We start from the raw sequence: 24,663 nt of genomic DNA, 5'->3' as shown, positions 1-24,663 counted from the left end.
TCTTTGCTCGTAGGAGAGATAATTACGCCGAACCGCAATATTTTTGTTTAATAATTATTTTTATATTGCCGATCTAATACCAAATGTATATAACAAGTCTATATATAAATATATATTTATTTAATAGTTAATGTGTGTTAGTTTGTATGAAAGTGGTAATCTCCGAAACTACATTTTTCCTGAGTATTAAATGATTTAAATTATATTTGTATCAATACATTTACTTTAGTAAGAAATTGCATACATACGAAGCCAGGGTGGATCGCTAGTGATAGTTATGTTTTTATTAATTTTCACATTTATACTTTAAAACAATACAAATGCAGTTATAAGCGTAATTTGTAATTGTTTTGCTTTTTTTTGTTGTCACTTGTCTGGGCCTTATTTCACTGTTTAGTTTTAGTTAGGGTGTGGCGGCTTAAGCTTTTTCTTTTCTATAATAAACCTACAGATCTTCGCTGGAGTTAGAGCTCGTTGTCCTCCATTGGCTGTTTTTTTTTTATTTTTTTTAATGCTTTATTTTTCTAAGACATAGATATACACATATATATATATTCTGTCCTTTAATAATAATTATTATTTTCTCTATGTTTTGCTGTTAATTCATATAGAAAATGATATTCACGTTTATTACGTCAAACATATAAATTTAAAGCGGGTGAAATTTTGAAGCGTCTAATTATATAATATTATATACTAAGCCCTTCACCGAAATGCACAGCATATTCTCGTATAAGCGTAATGTTTATTACTTTAGTATTTTTTTTAGTATAAAATAACGTCTTCTCATACATTAATGAATAGTTCAAAGATAGTGCTTCATTTTGGGTCTTCCTAATTTACTTCCCTTAAAGTAACATCCTGTTAATATCTCGTATCTATCCTATCTTTTGAGGAAAAGATTATGGAGCTTATTCCACTACGCTGGTCCAATGTAGGACACACATGTTTCAGCTTTTCATCTGACATATGCAGGTTTCTTTCTATGTATATGATGTTTCGTACGAGATGAATTTTAAACACCAATTAAATATATAAAAAATTAACGGTGCTTGCTCGGGATTGAAGGATTCACGTGTTTTAGACACTGGACCGTAAGTCGAGATGTTACGGTTATTTTCCTTAACGGCTTAGAATTAATTTAACCTTTGAAATTGTATATTCAAAAGTGCTTGTACGATGTAAGAGCCTGCTTGAATGAAGTATATTTTTTTTTATTACCTGGCTGGTTGAGTTATACTTATAAGGCTGAAAATACCAGAAAATTAACTAAGAAGTACCAGAAGTACAGACAAAAAAATAATGTTGCATTTAGACTATTGACTATTTGGTTGGCTACGGCTGAAATTCGTTTTTTGAATTAAATTTAGACTAATAACTAAATTAACATCGAAGCTGCCTCCATTGATTGATGCTAATCCGTAAACTGTAAATTTTAGCGATCACGTTCGCATACATATACGCGTACATATGCATGTTGTACAGCATTTTGATATTCAAAATGGCGCAAAGAGAGCCGTATTCTCATTTTTCAATTTAAAAATAAAGGATAGGTATATTCCTATTTCAATTTCTATTAAAGTAAATTTACATTCTGTCAGTAGTTAAAAACATAGCCCAAAAAATTAATCACCACCAGGCACCAAGGCATCGGTGACCACTTACCAGGTGACCCAATTGCCACATCTACAACATCGAAGCCATAAATAAAAAACAAACCTCAACAAGTGTATAAAATAAAGTAAGTTCTTAAAATGAGTATTTTAAATTTGGAATTTCAGGGTAAACAATTAGCCCAAATTCCGGGCTCAAAGGCTCCAATCATAACACATACATGTATTGTGGATATTCGTCTAAATTTAGAACTAACAAATATAACTCAGCATGAATGTGTTTAAAATAGAACATAGACGTCGTTCGATCAAGTAGTCTGTTCTTGAGAGGAAACCTCGATATATCACCCTCTAAAGGGCAGATAACGTCGTAGATACAGCGTTGGATGTCTTCTGCTTGTGATAAATCTTAATGATATATTGCTACTAAGTTAACTAACTAGGGGGATGAGAAAATTTCAACGTATATTAATTTATTAATCATTGCGCGCTTTCTGTATTAATTTTCCTATTTCGTTTTGTGTAATTTGCAAACATAACTAGACATAGATCGTTTTAATATAAATTATCTCATTTTCTTCCTTATGTTTTTATCCGTGAATACAATATATTAATAAAAATGAAATGAATCCTTAAACTCAAAATCTGATGCTGGCTAGTAATAAAAATATGCAGGTAGACTAAAATAAAATACAAATCAAAGATAAGCTACACCAAAGGAATGGACGTCAGGTGAGATACAAATAAAAATGATATTTTGATACCAAAATATTTACAAGAAAACAATGTTATTTGATATTAATATCATATCACAAAGGCAGTAGTAATATTTGCGCAAGTATTTATGTAACATTTTGTATTGAGATAAGGACCGACTGGTTTTCTACAGATCAGAATTTATATCTAATATATTCAAACTTAAAAACCTAATCTGTTGGACCTTTGACTATATTCTCATTAGACAATGCTTATCTGAATAAAAAAAAATATAAATCACACGTTGGTTCATTTTTAGAAGCTGAAACAAGAGTAAGTTAATTTAGCCGTTACATTAAAAATCTAATTAGTTACCAGTCATTAAAAATTAAGTTATCTAATTGAATGCATATTCAAAAGAAAAATCTAACCTGCTATTAATATTATTTATTGTTGTAGAGGATACTAGTTTTGATAAGTCTTTTTGTAAGGATGGTCATGGATGGTAATGCGGTCTGCCCTCACTATGAACTTTCCTTTTGACGCGCATAGAGACATTGCTTAATGAAACCATTTGCTTTTATAATTCTTTATAAAATCTTGTTAATGCTTCGGCTTAAGAGATAGTTGAGTCGATACTGCTTACAAGATATCCTATACAAAAACATATACATAAAAACTATACACATGTTGTTTGCACATGGGTTCACACAAAAGGTAAACAGTCAATTGTACCTGATGGTATCAAAGAGAGGTCGGTTGCTAAAATTTGATCTTCCAATAATCGATCCCATCAATATTAATTCCAAATAGGACGTTGAACGTATTAAACATATAGATACAACTACATTTTATTGTAAATATATAGGAACGATCAAAGGAGAGTACAGTAAGAAAAATCTCTGTACTTCAAAGACACGAACGTTTTGATAAGATCGCTTGTATTTTGTCCGAGTATATTTTTCGTTGAAACATTTCGCATCCGGCTACAGGGACTAAAAAGTTTCTTTTGCAATCGGTTAAAACTTCCAGCAGGACAGTAACAATGAGAACTTTTATTTGGGCACAAAGCGTTGTTACGGTCTCGAAATGCGAGATTCTTGTGTTCATAGTAATTCGTACGAGGGCACTCAACGTTGAAACGAGTTTTATACATACTTTAATGGACGATGTTTAAAACAATAGAAATATACCGAGTAATATGAGGCTTTTAGATGTTTATATTTAATCACCTACAGTAAACTTGAAGGAGTAGCGCTACTTGGTCATATATGTACGGTGCTTGGAATACCAGAAACTTATGGGCATGCTTTATGATTCATCTAAAGCATTTGACAACGTAGCATATGATGTATGTATATGCTTAAACATTATGGTAGCAAAGATTTGGTTGACCTCATTGCTTTATATCTAAGTTTAAAAGCCCAAGACTTTATTATTAATAGATAAAATCACAAGGTTATGCGTAATTCACAAGGTTTAATTTTAGGTCCTTATTTATTTTTAAGTCACATAAATGATGTAAATATGTTAAAGATATATTAAATTATAACAACGTAGAGAATATATAGTATATCTAATACGAATTTGGTATGTAGCAAATTCGTCTTAGATGAAAGAAATTAGTTTTTTCTTTATCAAATATAAAACAAAAATAATTTCTACTCTTGTTGGAACATATAAATATTACATTGCTATCGAAATTTAAAAAAATAATTGATTCGAAATGATGTGCTCATTTTTCATCCCTTACAGGCAATATCAGCTCCATACACGATAAGAGAAGTCAAACACCTAACTGACTTTGATAGTAGGTACTCCTTTGTATATTATAATCATTTTGATAGTATCCTTATGATGGTGAAATTTAATAAAAGAGCTCTTTTTGGGCTATATATAATTCAGTAAATTGAACCTCTCCCAACGATAATTTAAACGAAAAAGAATTACTTTAATAATACTCTTGTTTATTTGATAATATTGATAAAAAAGTAGCCAAAGTTTCCAGTTCGCTAACTCAATACATTCTCCTTGAAAAAGGCATTTATTTTATAATAAAATCCCGCCGACTCTCGCATTTGCTAATGAATAAATTTAATGTTGATGTTGAAAAATCATAAATAGATAATACAGGTGATGAAAAAAACATTCAGTTGGTATTCGTTCAATTTCAATGCAAGTTTATAGGCATAAGTAATTAATTCTAATTATTATATTAAAGGAGACTTTACTATTGAAAAAGAGGAAATGCTTAGATTTTGTTGCTTGTAAGGGCCAAATTACTTTACGTAAAAGTAGCAACCATCGTTTATCCCACGGTTGGGCAAAGCCTCGGCCTTGTGTATATATACTTGATGTTTTTTTTGCCTGCGAACAACTGTTAGAGTTAAACGATCATTAACAGCCTTCTACCAAGTAAACCCTGAAATTTCTCGTCTTATAAAGTTTTCTTTGTACTTGTAAATAGCCTAATAAACAGTACTTTTAAGACTATGTCTTCTATATGTATATACACGATGGATATTATAGTACAGGGAGTTGAGTCATAGTCGAGCTCTGTAAAATAAGCCGTTGTTGTTAATTAAAGTTGTCATATAAATAAAATGTTAGAAATATGATCAATAATTGGAATAGCATTTGATAGAATCAATCACTCTTTTTTGTGATATTGTTTTTTTTATGACGTGATATAGAATGATAAGTACCGTGCCGAATAAGTACTGAGCCGAGATGGCCCAGTGGTTAGAACGCGTTCACCTTAACCGATGATTTCGGGTTCAAACCCAGGCAGGCACCACTGACTTTTCATGTGCTTAATTTGTGTTTATAATTCATCTCGTGCTCGGCGGTGAAGGAAAACATCGTGAGGAAACCTGCATGTGTCTAATTTCAACGAAATTCTGCCACATGTGTATTCCACCAACCCGCATTGGAGCAGCGAGGTGGAATACGCTCCAAACCTTCTCCTCAAGGGAGAGGAGGCTTTTAGCCCAGCAGTGGGAAATTTACAGGCTGCTGATAGAATGACATGATTTTTTATATATATTTTATGAGATTAATATTCTTTATTCAACTAAAAAACACTTCTCATTCGTCATGCAATGTTGAATTAAATGTAAAACTACCCACCTTGAGCCACCAACCTTGGGAAGTAAGATGTTATGCTCCTTGTGTTCATAGTTATACTGCCTCACTCACCCTTCTAACCGGAGCTCAGCAATACAAAGTATTGCTGTTTGGTGGTAGAATATCTGATGAGTGGGAATATCTAACTTACCTAATCCAGCCGGGCTTGCTTAAAGCCCTCCCGCCAAGTTCCTCTGTTTGTTCCGTCTCAGGTTTATCAAATATATTTTTCCATAAATGTTTAATATATGTTTTTGCTGTTTATATGAATTGTTTAAAAAATTGTTTTTATACTTTTACAAATATGATATAAACGAGTATCAATGCGTAGTAAGTTAGCTATCCTTAGATTGACTATGCAGATAACTAGCGTTGTATATCGAATTATACAAATTTATACAATATGCATACCCTGTAACTAAAATACCAGACGAGAATATGAACTAGCACTATTTGAATGGTGTTCAATAATTCATGTGTTGTTAATATTATTGAATAATTTAAAATCAACGTTAAATATAGGTACATATCATGTTCTTTATCTAAATAGCTTTTGCTGAAGTTCCGTAATTACTTAAGTATTTATCGAGCGTATATGAACGAAGTATCAGCATGTTTTTCATATATTTATTGGGGCTGCTAGTATTTTGTTTATTTAAAGCACGAAAATTAAAAAAAAGTGCCTTAATAAATAAATATAGAAGTAATACTAACTATGCCACCGGTATAATTTTTGTATTACTCATTGTAGGGAATTAGGTTTAAGTGAGGTTCGTACCCATTATACCCCCGGTTGTCCTCTGCACAGATTGCAACGGCTAAAGCAGGGTCCAGATAAATTATGCATCATTTGCTCGATCCGTATCATTCGTCGTACCGTACCAAGCCATTATGGAAACCTTTGGAATCTTTTTGACATATCGTTCCGAGGGCAGAAAAAGTCTGATATATATATAAGAGCCGAGATGGCCAAGTGGTTAGAACGCGTGCATCTTAACCGATGATTTCGGGTTCAAACCCAGGCAGGCACCACTGAATTTTCACGTGCTTAATTTGTGTTTATAATTGCCAACCCGCATTGGAGCAGCGTGGTGGAATATGCTCCAAACCTTCTCCTCAAAGGGAGAGGAGGCCTTTAGCTCAGCAGTGGGAAAATTTACAGGCTGCTAATGCTAAATATATATATATATATATATATATATATATATATATATATATATATATATATATATATATATATATATATATATATATATATATCTTTTAGTTTATTAGCTTATTTAACTGCTCCAAATTTTACACTTAATGTTACTCACCTCGTGCCTCAAAAAATAGTCTTAGGTTCTGCAACTGAACTCTTCAGATATTTCGGATTGGCCCATTAAATTCCAATTTAATAAGCATTCCAATATCTTCTCACACATTTAGCTATTCTATGTACTGGACATGTGTTGATTGGCAGATATTATCATGTTATTGTTGACAATGACCTTTTCTTTCACACAACAATTATAATGTTGTTCTTATAAGTGCAATATATTTTTAGCTCCTTAACTTGCTCTTAAACTAGATTAGATAATGGTCCACCTCATCAGGTGGACCATTATTTAGATATTAACTATCGCTTACATCGTGAATGTGAGTGAATCTACACTGGCTCACTCATCCTTTAAACAGAACATGAAAATACTTGTCATTGTTGTTGGAGTGTAGAATAACTTTGCCGATGCATACGTCCTCCATAAGCAATTATTCGACCCAACTTCGTATTGACAGAATTCCTACGATTTCCCTATTGAAGTTGAAATTTCCAAAAAATCCTTACTTATTGAGCGTCTACGTCACGAAAGGAGTAACTATGCTAAGTTTCTCCTAAGGACGGATAGTTTCGGATATCTCGTGTTAAGTCAGTTCGTTATATTCCACTTAAATATATACAAAAAATTAAGACTCCAAATTTTCTTAAACTTTTTGTTACAACATCTCATTTCAAATTCCATTAATCTTTTATATAAATAACCGTGTACACTATTTTCGCGACTTAACAAAAACTTTACAATTCGCATGCATTGCTTGTTACTCGAGTTAAAACTTTAGTAACAAGTTCATATGTTACGTATATATTCAACATTTTTAACGAGCTCATGAAACTCGAAGTCATGGTCGCTTTACGAGGTTGAGCTGGGAAATGAGGGTCAATGAACGATCGTTGCATCATGAATATCTAATTTAATCAGTTTGTTATATGAAGTTCATTCACAGCATTAGAGCCAGTGAGTTTATGTTGTTCGAGAAAATTCGAAACTGCACGTAGAACACGGTCGTTAGATATCCGAACAAGATATGCGATATTCGAATAATTATTAAAAAGTATATTCATCGAAACAGCGTATCAACATGGATCGGTTTTCAATATTTTACGACCGTATTCAGCAATGTCGGCCGAACTTGTATACTAGACTAGATTTGCTGCCATCACTTAAATGGAATGCAGATATTTTTAGTTCAACTTGTTAATAAATTTAAAGAAAACATTAACAGAGAAGACTTGTTACATAATACAATTATATGGTGATGGTTAATAGGTGGCGTTCTGTTATTTTAGTCAATAGTATTGTTTTTGCTAAGAAGAATCGAACCACCCCATCTCAAACCGTCGACTTTTTGAGACATCTAAGACACATTTTAAATGTATCAACTACCATCAAATAGCATATAACTAACCAAATTTGAGGATTAACTAGAAGCATTACCTTCTCCTCAAAGAGAGAGGAGTACTTGGCCCAACAGTGGGACAATAACAAGCTAACTTGGTGGTAGGACTTTGGTACCACCCACTCATCTTATATTCTACCACCAAGCGGCAATACTTATTATTGTTGTGTTCAAGAGTGAGTGAGCCAGTGTATCAAAACAAAAGAAAATAAAATCAAAGTTGTTACTTGGCATATAAAAAGTAAGTAGTATCGGTATCAGAGAGGTTGTAAAAATTTTATATAAATTTTTTCATACTTTCTTATTTCGTCTAGATCAAATAAATGGAATGTGATCTTGAACAAGTATCGGGAATGTAAATTAAAAAGTAGATTATGTACATAATAAATCAATACATATTATTATTATTTAATCTTTCTTATATAGATTTTCTTTGTATTGTATTATAAATAAATAAATATTGGACAACATCACATCCATTACTCTGATCCCAATGTAAGTAGCTAAAGCACTTATGTTATGGAAAATCAGAAGTAACGATGGTACCACATACACCCAGACCCAAGAATACATAGAAAACTAATGAACTTTTTCCACATCAACAACTACAATTTTCATTGAGCAATATTTTTATATCTTGATATAAATTATACACAAAAATATGTAAGCTATAATAAAAAAAAAATATATATATATATATATATATATATATATATATATATATATATATATATATATATATACTAAAAATGTTGGCTTAAACAAGTAAGAAATAGCAGAAATTTACAAAAATTAGTCTCAAAGTGTTGAATAAGTACAATAGTCTTCCAAATTAAGTTCCGCATACATCCAGTTAGCACGTTCACCCGAGGTCACTAGGCCATCAGGTTTACGTCAACGAAATTTAAGTTTCAAGCCATTTTAATTTCGTTAAAATTACCTAACCCTTGTTGCAATGTTACGATGGATCTCTTTAAATATTCAAAACTTAAGTGAATGCTGAAAAAAACTCGTAACTGTTAAGCTCATATATAATGTGTGAAACTTACATGAAGGTCGTCGTTTGACTCCAGGCTTCCAACATTAGAAACATGCACACACACAATGCATGTTATGGAAAAAAATTACATAGGACTTACCGATTTAGTGAAATAGATTAGTTGTTATAGTTTTCTTAGTGGTTCCTATCAGTTGTGGCAATCACTTGTTCAATCCACTCATTTTTACCAACCAACAAACACTTTGTTTCGCCAGTGTAAAATGCGAGTGAGCCAGTGTAATTATTGGTTCATTGGACATATCGCAATTCCGATTCTCTGGACAAAAAATGAACCAGCCCACCTGTCACCAGTGGAGGCAAAAAGGCGAGGTGTTATACTTTTAATGAAGCTTTTTGCACAACTACTCCAAATTATTATTGAATGATCTGAATCTATGTACTGGACATGTGTTGATTGGCAGATATTATCATGTTATTGTTGACAATGACCTTTTCTTTTACACAACAATTATAATGTTGTTCTTATAAATGCAATATATTTTTAGCTCCTTAAATTGCTGTTAAACTAGACTAGATAATGGTCCACCTCATCAGGTGGACCATTATCTAGACATTAACCATCGCTTACATCGTGAATGTGAGTGAATCTTACATAGATTATTTTTGTAACTACCCTATGAACTGATATCCACATACAAGGGATTTATTAAGTCAATAGTATTTACACGCTATTGATTAGTAGAAGTAAATATTTGGAAAATAAATTTACGTGCTATTGGGAAACGAAGCTTTCGGCAAACAGATACAGGACGAATGAAACTCATAGCTTACATTTGACAAAATTTCTGTTCATGCGACTTACATTTGCTTTGTTTTTCTTTTTATGTACAATCATAGCGCCGCTCTCTAAGTGGCCAGCGACTTATTTCCGCTCTCCAAAATTAATTCTTTGTTAAATCATAACAATTTAATAAATTTTTATTTTTTATTTTTAGAGACTATAATTGATTTTTATATGCAACTATGGTCCCATAATCAATGGGACAAAAATCGACTTACCCTATTAAAATATAAGATTTTAAAACTAGATTCATAACAGATAGTCGTTCTGTAATACGGGCCTGAGATTAGTGCACTGATGATGTCTGGATCACTTATAATTTTTACAGTATTTGGACAATTTCCTCAAATGCCTTATTACCAAAATATAGAAAAAAATAAATGGTTTCATAGCCCCCAAAACAAGGACATAGATCACACGTAACGTTGCATGCAATTAAATCTTGCTTTAATGAGATTCCTTTGGAACTAACGCAAGCCGCACACTTGCTTTGTCCTCTGCTTTCAGTGTGAGGCTCCCTAATGTCATTTTAAAATTTGACACTTCCGACTGTCTAATTCAGGTGAGCAGGAAAACTGCTTTAGGCAGAATGATTTATGCTATAAGAGTTTTCGTAATAATAGAAACCATTATTATATTTATATAAAAAAATCTAGTAATTATTTGTAAATAAGCCAATTGTAACATTTCTAGAAATTATATAAATAAACTTTATATAATATAGTATTATGTTTTATCAATATCAGTTTGGAATACACATATTTGTTGTTTGAGTTTCATTTGATATATGATTATTTAGAGGTTATTAAAAGAATGACTCTTTACTTGACAGATGACATAAATGAGATTCATTTTCACATGCAAATATAATTCTATAGTTCCTGTTATCCTTTAAAGGATAAGTTGATATAATTGATATATCATTAAAGCAGTTCAAAAAAGTTCCGATTTTGAAAATATAGCACAAAAATATTAAAAAAAATAAATATAAAGTTTCAGGACTGTGAACAAATACTTTATGTTTTCCAACTGTTTGATTAAAGATTTTTCTTTTATGATATCGCCAAAACATTTTTACAAAGCACATAGACTTAGAAACTGGTTCGGATTTTACACGCTCTTTTGTACTCCAAATATACAACGTATAAAGAAAATCTTTTAACTATTACATACCTTTATAAGACTTGAAATTTGAATAACAATTTCGTTTCATAAAGAATAATCGTACTAAGAAGTTAGATACTGGAGATGTTATAACACATTGGTTCACACAAACCAATGTATTGGATAATAATAACGATTCATATTTATTTTAATCCAATAGATTCGTTCCAAATGTCATTATTTTAGAACGATTTTTTTATTTTTTTAAACGTTTCTTGGCCGTTTTACATTACATACATACATTAGCAGCCTCTAAATTTCCCACTGCTGGGCTAAGGCCTCCTCTGCCTTGAGGAGAAGGTTTGGAGCATATTCCACCACGCTGCTCCAATGCGGGTTGGTGGGATACACATGTGGCATAATTTCGTTGAAATTAGACACATGCAGGTTTCCTCACGGTGTTTTTTTCACCGCCGAGCACGAGATGAATTATAAACACAAATTAAGCACATGAAAATTCAGTGGTGCCTGCCTGCGTTTGAACCCGAAATCACGGTTAAGATGCACGCGTTCTAACCACTGGGCCACCTTGAGCGTTTAAAATTATTAAATAGCAAATTTAAATTATAAATTAAACAAGATCAGCGAATTAATTTATTCATTTAGCTTTAGTTATCAGGCTAGTTTTAATGCATGCCTATCGACGGTCTGCAACGCGTTATTAATGAGATCAATTAACGAATGTCAATGTTCAAAGTGTTGGCGTCGTAACGATCGACATTGAATACTATTAAATTGACCAAATCATTTGTAATGCGTCAATTATTTTTTCTTACTAATTAAGTTTTTTATTGTATAAATAAATAAAGTTGACAATAGGCCTTTTGACTGGTCTTTAAAATCCATTTTTTATTATTAAGTAGAGGTTAAGGAACCCAGAAAAAGTTGTTTATTTTTTAATTCTAGTACATATTTGCTGAAAAATATCAAATTAAAAAATTAATATTTAAATAGCGCGCGAAAACGCTACTTTCACAATATGGCGGTGCAATGGTCGGTGACGTTCACTTGCCAGTATTGTAATCTGCAAGTGACGTCATCATAAACCTGACCAATCAGGAGCGTTTTGTGTCACGTGACAAACTTTTAAAAAAATGCATTTTTATTTATGGATTTTTGAATAAATTAATCATTATTTTCAACTTTCGTTAATAAATAACCATTTTTAAATTCATAATATTTAAAGGCCGGCAACGCACCTGTAACCCCCCTGGTGTTGCAGATGTCCATGGGCGGTGGTAATCACTTTCCATCAGGTGAGCCTCCTGCTCGTTAGCCCCCTAAACCATAAAAAAAAATGTTTACAATAATTTACACTTTATTTTTCGCATTGTCAAATAGCCTATTTCTTTACTTGGTGATAGAACTTTGCAGCCTGTCTTGATATATATCATTCACTTTTTACATATGCTATCGGCACAAACAACAATACCTAGTATATTTTTGTTATGTAGGACAACTTTTTTACTTCGAAAATAAGAGTACTTTGTATGGTTTTCGAATATCGAGTTTATAATTAATTTAAAAAATACTAAAGCAGGATATAGCAAACGGGGCTTTAAACATTGTTGATAATAAGCTCATTTCAAAAAATTAAAATTCGATTTCACAAATTTAAGTGACGCGATTTTTTTAAATAATATTTAACAATACCTGCGCTGATGTGAACATAGTGAAAGTACGTAATATTTTACACATTATATTATATATTTATATTATTAAAACCAGGGTGTTTTAATTTCGTCCGCTCGTTGAAAAGTCGATTTAAAAACATTTATTTTGCTTTGGTGGATTTCGGAAGCGTGTTTGCAAACACCACATCTGTAATACACAAATATCGATCTATCACGTGTACACGATTTTATTAAAGAGGATATTTTAGTAAATATTTCGTAAATAAAACCTCTTTGTATGTTTTCTTATGAAACGTTTAATGATTCCATTCTATGGTTCTTGGATTATCTTTGTTTGGGAGCACACGTCAGCCACACCTAGCCTGGCTATATATATTTACTTTTATGAGAGCCAAGATGGCCGATACCACTTGGCTCTCACACCTGAATCTTAATCATGCATGCATGTCTAATTTTAATGAAATTCTGCTGCATGTTTATCGATAAACCCGCATTGGAGCAGCGTGATGAAATTAGCTCTATATCTTCAACCTCAAAGGGATAGCCCAGCTTTGGGACATTTACTGACTGTTGCAATTCGGTTACATTGTGCTTTTGTATTTTAATGCTATATAAATAGTTTTAACATAGCTTATAAATTTACATTGTAATAAATATCAGGTATTAGGATGTAAGCTATTTAACAAGCTCATTCGTCTGGACGCATACTAATAAAGAATTGCATCAAATCTAATTAATTTTTTTTTTAAATAAGCTTTTACAATCTCTTTTGAATAGCCATTTTACAAAATATATTCAGTGAAACTACAAATTGTTCGAAATGTAGATTCTACCGAGGAGAACCGGCAAAAAACTCAGTAGTTACTCATTTCTAACATTTAAAATACAATGTTATTTTAGTTAAATACAGTTATATATTTATATAATATATCCTGCCTGGAAGTCAACAAGTATTAGTTCCACGTTTTTTATCATCTATATAATCTTGTATTATTACTTTTTTATTAATGTATTTTTTTACTTGAATATATGAATCGGAAATGCTAAAAATATTCTTGGAATTTTATCATAGAAACGGATACCTAGATACCTTGCACAAGAAGGATTTTTTGACTTTGCGGAGTTGGAAACTTGGCGTTATAAGCTTATCCTTAGCTCTCGTATACATACATACACTAAATATAAAATTTATTCTTTCTTAAATTAATGAAATGTTGGAAAATTATTTCGAGATTTGATAAATGTCTTCAAATACGTAACACACATTATAATTATGACTTGATCATTGTAAGTTTCCTCCTTTTTGTGTTTGTTGAAGCAACTAAATTATTCATTCGTTCGTTCATTCATTCATTCCATAATATAATAAGGTACTTGACTATCTTTTGTAATTAGTGACTGAAATAAGAGAAGAAAAATAAGTGCAGTGATTAAAATAGTTTTTCACGTGTGATGTTAATGAAAAACAATGTGATTCGTGTTAAAATGCAATGGGCTGGTGGAGGGAGGAACTCGTCGATCATTAACTGCATACAGGGGATAATGAAATCGGTTACATGTCTCTAAAGGACGTCAAAGGCTCGAAGATGTCGGCAGGTATGTGAACATATAATTATTTTATTCTGTAAGTTACGTTGGATTCGTTTGAATAAACTAAGTGATATTTTATTTTAATGACACTTAACTTAGGTAGGCTGACTGTAAATAAGAAGCAATGTTTTAAACTTTACAAGGCGCAAATTTGGCCATACATGGAACACTCATTCTCCTCTGGGCTCAAGGACCAACTTCTTCCATATGAACGCATTGGCGTGACATGAACGTAGAGTGGCGAATTATCGACGGTCAAGCGCTTTTCGACCGGTTCTATGCATAGCTCTGCTTAGAAATGAGGGACCACTTTGCATTTTTTCCCGCTTTTTTCACGGCGAATGTTCCGAGGAATGTTTGGATGGGTTTCGGTCACGACTGAATTTTAAATTCCACCTTGATCTCTGAAAATCCACAACAACGCTATATTTAAGAAATTTCTGCCTCGAACAACCAATCTGTGAACTAACTTTCGCCGCCGGTTTTCTGAAGCGATATAACTTGGAAAACTTCAAGAAAAGACGCTACTCAATCCTCTAAGGCCGGCAATACAAATGTTGCAAATATCCATGGGAGGTAGTAGTCACTTTTTATCAGATGAGCCTGTTTGCCACCTATTGCATAAAGGAACAAACTTATTACATTATTTCTTCAATTTTCCATATAATATTTATTTAAAAATAAAAGATTATGGCTTCATTAAGAATGAAGTCTTGATTTGTATTGATTAGGTAAGAGGAAGTTATTATCCGCACACAAACCACAATTGGCTTGAGCGGTAAGCTTTATTATAATAGAACGGTTTCATTTATTTTTATTAAATACAGTAAATTTTACTGCTGGCAGTGGTCTGTGAAATGGCCGAGTGGGCGGTACATCAGTATTTCTATTACCAATTCTTTATATAACCGTAGCTTGGAGAACGCATTAAAATGGGTGCTTCCAGGAACACGGCATTTAAGACCTTATATTTTAGGTTAAGGAGCAAATTTCATTTTGGTGGGGTCAGGTCCATATGCACGTTTCGTTTTCATCTGAATAGTAACGGCTGTTCGATCCACCTTTAAATTCCGTAAAAAGTCTTGCTCTGTAAGGCTGCGTCTCCACCGAATGAAAATCGCAAACTTTTGTGTTTCCAACATAAATTGAAGACTAAAAGTGCTGTAATTGAAAGAACTTGTCAATAAATTTTAAAAAATAATGAAGGTAAATTAAAAATTACTATTTCAAAGGAAATTATTATTCAACACTGGACGTAGTTTCCAGAAGTACGATCTGAGTTCAATTTGAGTAGAAGTACATTATACGTTAAAAATAAATCTTGAATATTATGTAATATTAATATCCGTCGCAAAACACTGCTTAAATATTCTCCAAGACACGAACGAAGCGCTTATTAAGGCTTTGATACTGCTGCGATGATATTGCCGTCTAATTACACTGAAACTTAAGTTCCCTAATTGATTTAAGGGCTCGTTAGGGAAATGTTTTCCATTACTTTGAATTACTTTTTGGAATAACATATTATTACTGATTTTAGAGTAAATTTTTCTAAATCATAATATGCTGACGGTGTTCTGTTATTGTATTTATTACATAGTTGCAGTTATGTAATATCTGTAAGTGCAATCCGAGTTCGTAGTCGCGTAATTAGTAGACATACATATGTATATGCGGCGTTTTACATTATTGCACATTACACACATCTCCGTCACAATTTCAGCGCGTCTATAGATTCTGCCACGTCGATATTGTAGCTGGTTTATACATATATGTTACTGTAAAAGCTCGAACTAAAGTAAATCTTAAGATTTTCCAGTAAAACCTAAGATTTACCGACATGAGTTGGTAAATGTAAGTATTTAATATAAAGGGACGACTTTTTCGGACTTTTACCATTCCAACCTAACCTAACCTAACATGTAAATCCTAAGATTTACCAAGTGAATAATTGTAAAAGTTAGAATTCCAAAGTTTTATGGACATTTACCATTCACAATCAGTAAATCTTAGGTTTTAATGGAAAATCTTAAGATTTACCGTGGTTCGAGCTTTTACAGTAACATATATATATATAACGAAGTGGTTCGGCGTCAACTCGTTATCAGACATGATGATCTTCGAAAAGAAAGTCTAGTCGTTCACGTTAGTAATATATTTTCGATATTCACCTCAACTATGAAACTTTTCGGTTGTGTTCATACCAACACAGTGGCGCCTCGCTCGCTTGCAGCTTGACTTTGCAAGCATGTTCGATAAAAATAAATAAACCCTAATTAAACTTTTCGATGCTTACGACACCTCGCCTTATGGCCTCTGGTGACAGGAGGGCTGGTTCGTTTTTAGCCCAGAGGATCGGATTTGCGATTCAACGGGAAAATGCTGTTGGCATTCTTGCCACCATTCCACGCGGTCTACATTTATGAGGACTCTATGTTAATAATTCTTATGTTATTATATTTGTAGCTAGTTTATATGGTAACATTCCCAAGGTTCTGAATTTAAGTCCAGGATTGGGTCAATAAAAAAGTTATTGGGTTTTCTGTCAACAAAATTTCAGTATTAGCCCAGTTTCTGTTGGCTGGTTCTGTTTACATTACCAGCTGAACTTTTTCCGATCATGTCGGATTTCCCGTCCCATCGGATTATGAGTGTGAGTGGAAAGAACGTGCCCTTGTGTTTTCGCTGTATGCGCATTTTTACTATTTCAATATTCACTAGTGCACTAAAATATAACAACATACAACAACATAAGCAGCCTGTAAATTTCCCACTGCTGGGCTAAGGCCTCCTGATGAAATGTGGCAGAATTTCGTTGAAATTAGACACATGCAGGTTTCCTCACGATGTTTTCCTTCACCGCCGAGTACGAGATGAATTATAAACTCAAATTAAGCACATGAAAATTCAGCGGTGCCTGCCTGAGTTTGAACCCGAAATCATCGGTTAAGATGCACGCGTTCTAACCACTGGGCCATCTCGGCTCTCATATCGGCACTAAAATATATTCCGTACAAATGGCTGGCTGTTCTTGAAATTGTTGCCGAAATCTGTCAAAGGGACCTCTTATGTATAGATAAACGTTGACGATAATATTAATAAAATCACACCTTTATAAAAATAATGTATTAACTTAACAAACCTTTGATTTATGATTTTTTTCTTACAGCGGGGTCAGCGGTGGCAATGATCGGCGCTAATTTGCGCTTCGGTTCAGCTGGCGCTACGAATTCTTCGATCGTGAACAACACCAGACACTGTCCGCCAGGTGGGGCGGCCAGTGCGGCTGCTTTGCTAGCGTTGTCCGGACTTGGCATTTCAGCGAATATAGCGCTCATGGCCGTTATACTCAGCAAAAAGCAATTGCGAAGGTAAATAAAGAATGCTACCGATTTTATAGAAATGTTTTTCTTAGCTCCGTTTCTGTAATCAAAACACTAGATCGGCGTAAACATAACCATACTTTGTTTTCGCACGATAGTAATGTCAAAAGGCTTAATATTGAATAAAGACGAAATATTTATCTTACAGAATATCCTATTTATTTTACTGATAAACGTATCAACAGGATACGTTTATTTTGTTCTGTTATTTATTCTTGTTGTTATTCTGGTAGTTTATTCTCTAAATAAACTCACATTTCGAAACATTTTCGAAGAGTTTAATCAAAAAATATTGTTTGATGAATTATGTTTGTCGTCAATATTTTGTAGTATAGTAATTTTGTTGAAGCATAATGCTAGCTACCATAATAAATGATAAGATATATATCACATAAAATATATCAAAATCACATCGTCTGTAGGTACTTTGTTTGAACCTAAAGGCTCACATATTTTTATTCGTACTTGTATTTTACAAACATCATACAATATTTGAAGTAATTGAATATATAATATGTTTTATTCATTTAATTAAATAATTATTTATTTGATACATTCTCCTCGTGTAAAGCCATTTGTCAAATTGGTCTAATTTGACAAATCACTTAGCTGACATTTATTTCAAGTTTATTTCAAACAGCGTCAGCCAATATTGTTTGACCAACAAATTGGGTTTTAAATATCGCTTATTTGCCCATTAATTTTCAAAAGCATGGTTACTGTAGCCTTATTGATAGTCTTTTTTTATATATTTACACTTATTTATGTTGTTGTTATGGCAGCTTTCTTTTGTACCCGAACTATGATTATCGATACCTTAGCGTTCAGGGAATATTAATTATAGTAATTTAGATAAAAAATGTAGACCTTCATCTTGTTCGAAAATAAAAATAAAAATATTCTTTATTTAAGTAGGCTCATAAAAGCACCCTTGGATTGTCATGTTACAGTTTAGAATTAAATTTAAAAATGTCACGTTTTAGGAAAGTAGATTCTTCTTAGAAGAACCGGTAAGAAACTCTGTAATTACTCTTTTCCACCATTTTAATACATATTATGTCAGTAAAGTACAATTTAGTTAGCACCATAATACAAATATACCTACTTTATTCGAATAGCTCTTATAGTTTATTATTTTAAAATATTAATGAAGTGCAAAGCTAATGTCTTGAAATGGAGATTTTACTAAAATGAACGAGTAAGAAAAGTCAATAGACATACAAATTAATTAAATTATATTTATTTATTTTACCGAAACATATAAATTTATATGCGTAGAAATATCTGCGCTGGAGATATCGCAAGCGTCATCTGCTGATATAAAATCTCAAATTGAAAATGGGATTATATTTATAGAGCACCGTTTTAAATTAAGAGCACTCATTGTGATTAAGTCAATAAAGGTAAAGGTTGAACTAGCACAAAGCGTACATGCCTTTCATAATATGAGGTAATATTTTTAAAACTGCCAAGTCGTCATTTACACTTTTTCTACGAATTTCGAAGGGAAAAGTCCGCTACAGTTTCGACATATTGCTATTATTTTTGGTATTCGGTTATTTTCAACTCTCAGGAATTTAACATCAAGGAAATTCTTTAAAAGTTGAAATGTTAGTTGAAATTTTATGTGAAATTCTGTTTCATCACTTTGCTTTGCAGTTCTCAATTTTACCAACGTTTTTCATATTGTTACTGATTTAGTAATGATTTGGTTTTAGTACAAAGAATACATAAGTTATTTAAACTCAAGTTTCAATTAATTATGTTAATATAGACTATAATTGTTACCTTATGATTTAAATGAAAAATTAGGATTGAAACTCTAATTTTGAATACTCATTTCATGCATTACAAATCTCAGACTAAGTAAAATCATTGGACTAGTTATTTAGGAAATTGTGAAAATTATATAATTTGAATTTGTATAACGCCCCTAAACATGAAAATTCAACCAAAAAATTCTTACAAACTTTTTCTCAATAAGCGATTATATTACACACGATCAAGTTTGTAGATTTTTCATTTATTAAAATATCAATAAAGAATATTGTTTAATTCTTTTAGAAACTCTTTGCAAGTTACTTTAAATCTAGCAACCGCTTTAATCTAACTAGTTCGGACTAGTTAAAACTTTTAGAGTAAGTGACAGAACAAATGTATCTCGCATTCTAACGAACGTGAAAACGCTTTGTTCTCCGCACGCTGCAGCGAATCAAGATTATCTGATAATCCTATCAGAACTCAATCGGATCAAAGAATATCCGAAACTAGATCCGTTGGTGCGAATATTTTTGATCACGTCGGTTGATTCTATTTATATTTACAACATTTGTAGGAGCTCGGTGGTTTAGACTATTATTAACTAAAAGGGTATGTGATGCCTATTAGAATTAATAGTATCAAAGACTATTCCGAAACTAGGTTTAGAATATGATGGTTGTGATAGGCGGACCGCCAAGTTACACTGGCTCACTAACCCTTCAAATCAGAATACAAAAACACCTACCTATATATGTATATACAAATGTAAAATACCAGATGATTGCACGAAGCCCTACCACAAAGTGAAGCGTCAAATATCAAATATGACAAAGAGATGAAAAAAAAACCTTTAATTAATTTTTTAAGTGTCACTTCTATCGCGTGTGAATTGCACAAGCGTCCTTATTTTGATCTTTTCAATGTATTATAGTAGCTACTAAGTTACTGTAAACAAAAAAAATATATTATAAAGCTTAGTGATACGAAAAAAAAACTAATAGTCGAGAATAGCAGATAATATATGGTTGATTGAACTCATTGGCATTGCATTTCCATGACAACTTCGAAATAAAAGTTCAAAGCATATATTGGAAAAACTTCAAAAGTCACAACAGAAGAGTTCTCTTTTGTACTTCCAAGAGCTTGACCCAAAAGAATTTATTTTCCCGATTACTTTTTACGAGTTCATTGGAAACATTAACAGTTGATCTAAGTTCGTGCTGAAGATTTCAAAGAACATCAGCAAAATAGTTTAAGATCAAAGTCGACTATGTCCTGAAAGAGAACTAAACTAAATAAAAATTTACTAAAAATTATATAAAATGTTGTTATTAAAAAATCTGCTCATTGATATTTTAATTAAAAATATATATATATATATATATATAATATAAATACTTAGGAATTGAAAGAGATGAAGAAATGAGACGAATTCATTATTATATAATAAAAATATTTTCACGCACACACGCACATACACGCATATTCACGCACAGACATACGCACACGCTGACACACACTCACGCACATATTTCTAACTTGGTTTTGTCTAACTTATTTGTATTGTTTTATAAGATTGTATATACATTATTTTGATTTGTAATGGAAGAGAGCACCATCCTAACACAAGTACTAGTCCTTACTAGCAACTTACTAGGTTTTGATTCCTAATCTGCTATAGATTAATTTTTGTATGTAACACAATACACATTTTATTGTTTTTTTTTTTAAATATTAGTTATCCGTAGCTTCGGCCGAGTTTTAAAAGTTAGTCGTTAGGTTTTATGTATAAAAAGGTAGACTCTTGGGGTTCACGCTTGCTTCGTACCAAATTTCATCGAAGTCGGTTCAAAACAAGCAGACAGACAGGGCTAGTTTCGCATTTGTAATATTAGTATAGACTGCGTGTAAAAAGTTAAAGTACAAGCAAGATATTCTCTGCTTCATTTTAATTAAAGCATAATTATCTCGAATCATCGTTTAAGACTAAGTTTGATTAACTAGACAAATAATTACTCGATGTTCTATCAAAAGTAATTTCTGAAATTCCGTTAAAGTTTGACTTGAAATGTTTCGAACAGTTTCCTCCCGTTAGTTATTGAAAATGGATTATGAAAAATATTTATAGCAAATTTTACCAAAACACGCTTAAACTATGTCACGTAATAATCTTCTACACAAACATCGATAAACTACAAATGTGTCTCTTGAACTTATAACCTAGCGAAAATAAATCTGAAATTTAAAATACTGCTGGGCCCAGCTTTGGGAAGTATATTTATGTTAGATTTATAGCGAATTTTGGCCAAACACGCTTAAACTATTTCATGATAAATGTCCTATAAAATCGTCTGCACTAACATCGACGAAATATAAATGGGTTCATTGAACTTATAACCTGGAAAATTGGGATGGTAAAATTCTGTTGGGCAACGATAATACAATATACATAAAGCGAATTAAGGCAAATCGTGCTTAATATATTATAATTTCACGGTTATATATATTAGAATCTTTCTCGCACAGTCGAGTATCAAACATCTAGAAACGCGAACTTTTGCATTTTTAATAATAGCAACATTCACAACACATTTTCTATTATAGTAGAAGTTTGTCACTCGAAATTTATTATTACTGTATATTCGTTTAAGTTTTTAAACCCATCACGAATACAATTGAAATAAAACTCCATCGAATAATAGAGAAGTATTATTCATATTATGTATATACATTTCGACGACCTCCGTGGTCGAGTAGTGTGTACACCGGTTTTCATGGGTACGCCACTCCGAGGTCCCGGATTCGATTCCCGGCCGAGTCGATGTAGAAAAAATTCATTAGTTTTCTATGTTGTCTTGGATCTGGGTGTTTGTGGTACCGTCGTTACTTCTGATTTCCATAACACAAGTGCTTTAGCTACTTACCTTGGGGTCAGAGTAATGTATGTGATGTTGTCCAATATTTAAAAAAAATATTTAAAAAAAATTGTATGTCAGGCAGTCAATATACATATTCGTAATTTTATTCATATTATTCATCATTACGGTCCGTTTCAATATTGTACGAAGCTACTAGAAATTACGCAACAATGTTAATTTTTATTGTTAATATTGTCGGCAAATTTAATAAATGTATTTTATGAATACATTAAAGAAAAATTATTGTAGATGAATGGGCTATTAAATTAACTTAATCTGTTAATATATTTAAATCTCATTTCAGAAGAAAATCGATAGATATTATGGCATATTGTTCAATACGAGATTTTATTATTAATAAAAATAGGTGGACTTAGTATTTGTTGACTTCCAGGCATTTGATATATATAGATTTGAATTGTCTATTACAAATGACATAAACTCTGTAACTAAAATGGTGGTAAAGTATAACTACTAAGTTTCTTGATGATTATTCTCCTTAGAATTTAATTCAATATGATCATTCAATTGTTATATAAAGTTATGGGCCTATACGAATAAAGAATATTTGAAATAAATAGTCTTTTAAAAACATGTCAGCGACGTTTCAAAATAACAATAATTATGTTCTATAATAGAGTAGTGAAAATATAGAACAAACTTTAGACACAGAGTAGCTATCACCAGATGAGTATATACAGCACAACATGAAATAAATTAAAGAACATTTTGTTAAACAACTTAACGTAACCAATTTCACTAGTGTGGTAACAGCTTAATTAACCTTATGTTTTATCAAATAAATTAACAGAATATATGAATTTAATATTAAATAATGTGACATTTCTTGTAAAACTTATATTATATTTCTCATAGTCAACCGTTATTAAGCTCGGTAGTTACGGATGATAAAGACCAGACCTAAAAGCGGATTGGTACATCTTACATCTTGGTATTGTAATGAAAAAGTATGTCAGGGATTTTTTGCTTCTTTTTGTTAATGTGTGCCGAAAGTACACACACATACATATTATAATAGAGATACTGATCCTAATACCATACTACTAACATAGCAAAATAATGTTTTTTTAATATTCGCATTTTTATTTGTAATAAGTTAAAACCTATGTTCGTGAACAGGTTATTACTTAAATCGTGATGATATTAATGATATAGATATTTAATTTGGGTTTAATTTTTTACTAATTTTACTTTTATGAGAAATTTTTTTCTTCGTTGTATGATAATATACATATAGTGAACCAAATGTACATAATAAATTTTACTAACTGAACATTGCGTGTTCATACTGGGTTAAAACGAATTTTCAAATGGTAATTTGTGGTAATAATTCGTCTTGCGTTCTGCGGTAAAGCTTTACAAATATATACCTATAATATATACCTACTCTAGGTATATATTATAGGTATATGCATGCATGTCTAAAGAACATAATGTCATTACACCGTCTTCCAAGTGCATTTTGTAAGAGAACAGAAGAGGAATTAATTCAAGAAAAGAATCGTTCAATACACAATTAGAATTTTAGTTTCTATAACATAAACATCAGGTGATTAAGTATTAGTTAGTATAATAATAATCGTTACGATTCAAGTGAACCCTCCGTGGACTAACAAGCTAATACTCTCGAGTGCATTTTTTTTTTCTATGTGGCATTTTGCTGTTGGCCCTACTGGTCTTTACAGTGTCACCGTGTTTGGGGGTGAGTACTAGACTCAGCCTTGAAGTTTAAGCCCACTCCGAGTGACGTTCGTCCTGAGGGTGTCTCCTATGAGATCGCACCTCGGCTCAGAACGTCGATTGGGTCGTAGCGCTTCTGCTTGTAGCACAGATTTTATTTGACGTCACGACCGTTTTCGTGACGTCACTAGTCTGGTCGTCTCCGCCGGCCTGAGTGCAACTCGTCGACACCTTATAAGCCTTAAACTATCTCAAATAAAGACTAGTTAATAAAAGTGAATTTCTATTATTATTATTTACACTGGAGACTCAAATAAGTATATACAACTTATAAGTAAAAACAGCTACTCTCTATATTATGACTTCCTAGAGTGTGAAGATTGTTACCAGTATCCTGTGCAATCAAAATTCTTTCTTATTCTTATATAAAAAAAAAATTACAATAGAATCTCTCAATAAGCGGATGAAAAAGGAATATCACAGATCCCATCACAGTATTCCGTTTTTAATTACGTATCGTA

General features: G+C 32.0%; 1 protein-coding gene across 1 annotated transcript in view; it reads left to right on the top strand.

The window, feature by feature from the left end:
- LOC125064141 overlaps positions 1–24,663 on the top strand; it is a 50,519-nt gene that overhangs the window by 3,639 nt on the left and 22,217 nt on the right. The window contains exons 2-3 of the mRNA XM_047670971.1: positions 14,185–14,385; positions 17,549–17,750. Of these exons, the coding sequence (XP_047526927.1) occupies positions 14,346–14,385; positions 17,549–17,750 (242 nt within the window). The 5' untranslated portion in view covers positions 14,185–14,345. The remainder of the gene's footprint in view (positions 1–14,184; positions 14,386–17,548; positions 17,751–24,663) is intronic.

Source organism: Vanessa atalanta, chromosome 5 (assembly GCF_905147765.1).
Source record: "Vanessa atalanta chromosome 5, ilVanAtal1.2, whole genome shotgun sequence".
Classification (NCBI taxonomy): domain Eukaryota; kingdom Metazoa; phylum Arthropoda; class Insecta; order Lepidoptera; family Nymphalidae; genus Vanessa; species Vanessa atalanta.
The sequence above is the reverse complement of the archived record's forward strand: the minus strand, read 5'-3'. Positions and strand labels throughout refer to the sequence as shown.